Source organism: Sinocyclocheilus anshuiensis, unplaced genomic scaffold, assembly GCF_001515605.1.
Source record: "Sinocyclocheilus anshuiensis isolate Anshui unplaced genomic scaffold, SAMN03320099.WGS_v1.1 scaffold2019, whole genome shotgun sequence".
Classification (NCBI taxonomy): Eukaryota; Metazoa; Chordata; class Actinopteri; order Cypriniformes; family Cyprinidae; genus Sinocyclocheilus; species Sinocyclocheilus anshuiensis.
Genome location: NW_015548326.1, coordinates 1,549 through 4,644, shown reverse-complemented (window position 1 = coordinate 4,644; position 3,096 = coordinate 1,549). Strand labels below are relative to the sequence as shown.

At 34.2% G+C, this 3,096-nt stretch overlaps 1 protein-coding gene across 1 annotated transcript; it reads left to right on the top strand.

Annotated features, from left to right (window-relative positions):
- The first annotated feature begins 1,232 nt into the window (after window positions 1-1,232).
- LOC107656469 (circadian-associated transcriptional repressor-like) lies at window positions 1,233-2,384 on the top strand. The gene is made up of 2 exons (XM_016444341.1): window positions 1,233-1,957; window positions 2,283-2,384. Exons 1-2 carry the CDS (start codon window positions 1,619-1,621, stop codon window positions 2,382-2,384), a joined length of 441 nt encoding a protein of 146 aa, XP_016299827.1. The 5' UTR covers window positions 1,233-1,618.
- Window positions 2,385-3,096: the final 712 nt, after the last annotated feature.

The following is a 3,096-nucleotide window of genomic DNA, read 5'->3' as shown; positions in this document are numbered from 1 at the left end:
TGTGTCCTTTCACCTAGTAAAAGGAACAGAGTCTGTTGTTCTTCATGGAACGTGTGATTTAAAAAAAAAAAAATATATTTTTTTTTATGATATCTGTGATCTCTCTTTCAGTTTTGGAATGTATCCTGTGTTCCTTTATCCATTTTTATAAATCCGTGTTTTGCCTTCCCAATTGTTTTTTTGGTGCTTGCACCTCTCTTGTTTCTTGACTTAAAGAAAAGGGACGTTTCTATACATATTTCTATTACGTATTTCTCTGTTAGGAGACCTCAACTATAAGGGTTTTTCTGCAAGTCCAGTCAAGCCATTACAAAGTAAGCTTTGTACGTGTCCTGCTAATATTATATAGGCCTAAATGTTTGTGTGTGTATGTGTGTATATGTATATATATGTATATATACACACACACACAAAATATTTTCATATATATATATATATATATATGTTAGAAGATATTTCTATTTCAGCTAAATTATGTTCAAATTCTACATTCATCAATGGGTCCTAAAAATGTATCAGGATAAAATTGTTGTAAAGGAATGATACATTGATGATAATTTCTTGAGCAGCAAATCAGCATATTAAAATGATTTCTGAAGGATCATGTGATGCTGAAGACTGGAGTAATGGCTGCTGAAATTTCAGGTTTGCCATCACAGAAATAAATTACATTTAAAAAAAAATGTAAAATAGAAAACAGTTATTTTAAATTATAATAATATTTCACAGTATTACAGTTTTAACTGTATTTTTGATCAATGTAATGCGCCCTTTGTGAGCCTAAAGCCCCGTTCACACCAATAACGATAACTATAAAGATAACTATAAAGATAACGATATTAGTGTCCACACCAGCGAACGATATCGTCTGTTTATTCTAAGCGCACATGCGTCTGCCGCTTTAAATTCTCGAGCTCGTTACAGCAGGATGGATTCTGATTGGCTGTCAGTGTTTTATCGTTCATCAGCTGGAAAAAAAACGTTTTGAAAGTGATCACAACAATATCGTTCCTCTGTATCGTTATCATTATAGTTGTGGTGTGAACTATGCTATTCTTTAATATTGAGAACGATTTTTAGAATTATATCTTTATCGTTATCTTTATAGTTATCGTGCTTGGTGTGAACGGGCCTTTAGAGACTTCTTTTCAATGGATGTTTATTTATGAATTTAATGTTTAATTTTCTTTACCAAAAAATAAATGATTTTCAACAAATAATTAAAAGTTTTATTTATAGTGAAAAAAGCTATAATTCAAACGCACTCTTTTGCTGAAAAATAATAGCATACTGTGAAAAAACATGACTTTTAATTTTTAAACTATTGTAGCTGTTAAAATAGCAAGAATGACTTCCAAGTCATTCTTGTAATTTTAACAATGATTTGCAAGACGATCCCAGTGACCGTTCCGTCAACTGGCTCCTTCCCCCATTGTTGCACTTTATTGTTTACATTCTCTCAGATGCATTTCATGTTCTTCATCTTCATACTTTTCAGTTGCCACATTCCCTTAAGAGAAATCACTCGCTACGATCAGTTCAGTTCATTTCAGCCCATCGCTCCTCAGCTTTAAACAATCTACCACCTCACATTTATCTGTTTTCTCACATTTCAGTGATGCTGTCACCGGGGAGTCCTTCCAAATGGCAAGTGCGAGATTCCCTCTCCTTGACCCCCAGTCTCCTCTACAGCGAGAGTGACCAGACGGAGGATGAATCGGAGGTCTTCTCCTCTGAGAGTGAGGCTGCAGGAGTTGTGCCTGGTCCAAAGCCATGCTCCTTGGCCAATGGGAGCTCTCATAATTCAAAATTGCCTCACACCCTTGTGAACCAGTGGAGTGGTAGAGCTGAAAATGTTCAAACTGGATGTTCCTCAGCGTCTCCAGCCTACACCGGTCAGACCTCAACATCAGTTGAAAGGATTCCCACAGAGGGGGACCGGAGGTTTGCACGCAAAGTGAGTCTGAAAATCTCTTCACCCTGTTTAAAATGTCTTGTTTTTTGATTTATTTAAACACAAAAGTCATACCAACACAAACAATTAAGAGGTCATCATATACTCATTATTTTATTTTTATGCTGAGATAATTTGTCTCCGCTTATAAAGTTACAGTCCGTTTTTATTTAGGTTTTATTTCAAACAATCAGGGAAAGTGTGATTCCTTATGTTTCTTTTAAAATTGCTCAAGCCTCTGAGTTACGCAGTTTATAAATCTGTCGTGCCTCTGTATTTTTAAATGTTTCTATGACGATAAATATGTATTAATAAATTTCTCTTACAGTGTGCAGAGATGCATGGGTACATCAGACCCCTGTTGGAGCTGTTGAAGGGGCTGAAAACAGGTCGATATGATAAAGGTAATGCACAAAAAAATGTCATATAACCTACCTTTCAAAAGTAGGGTCTGTAAGATTTTTATTCAGCAAGAATGTACTGGATTGTTCAAAAGTGTCATTAATAAATAAATAAATAAATAAATAAATAAATAAATATATATATATGAAAAAATAAAAATCATGTACTCTCTGGTGGGTTGACCAAAAGATTGATTGATTAATCTGTCTTAAAGTGGACTTGAATATTAATTGGGCTGGTTTTAGGCTCAGCTGACTAGGATCACCTGCTTCTCTTGGAGACATTTCCATAGGAAGTGTTTTTTTTTGTTTTTTTTACTATTTTTAATTTGAAAACACATTTATGGCACAAAACGCTCAGATAAACAGCTCATCTGCATGTTTATGAGCTGGGTTTAAAGGATTTTACCATGCTAACTGTCTAACAGCTAAAGCTAACTAGCTAATTAAAACTTTGCAGATAAAACAATTAAAAGCAAACAAACAAAAACTAAAACTAGTTGTATATCACGATTCACTACTACTTTCGAAACATGCTATGACGGAGGACTTATACTAAGGCAATAGGAAAACTCTGCAACACAAGTCAGCTAATTTATTTGCGTAGGGTATCATAATAGTACTATGAAAACTATTGGTTCTTGTATGATAAAAAGCTTGTGGTTTCTTAATTGTAAGTTGCTTTAAATAAACTTGTCTATGACTAAATGTAAATGAGGTGGGTAGATGGAAAAGTTACTT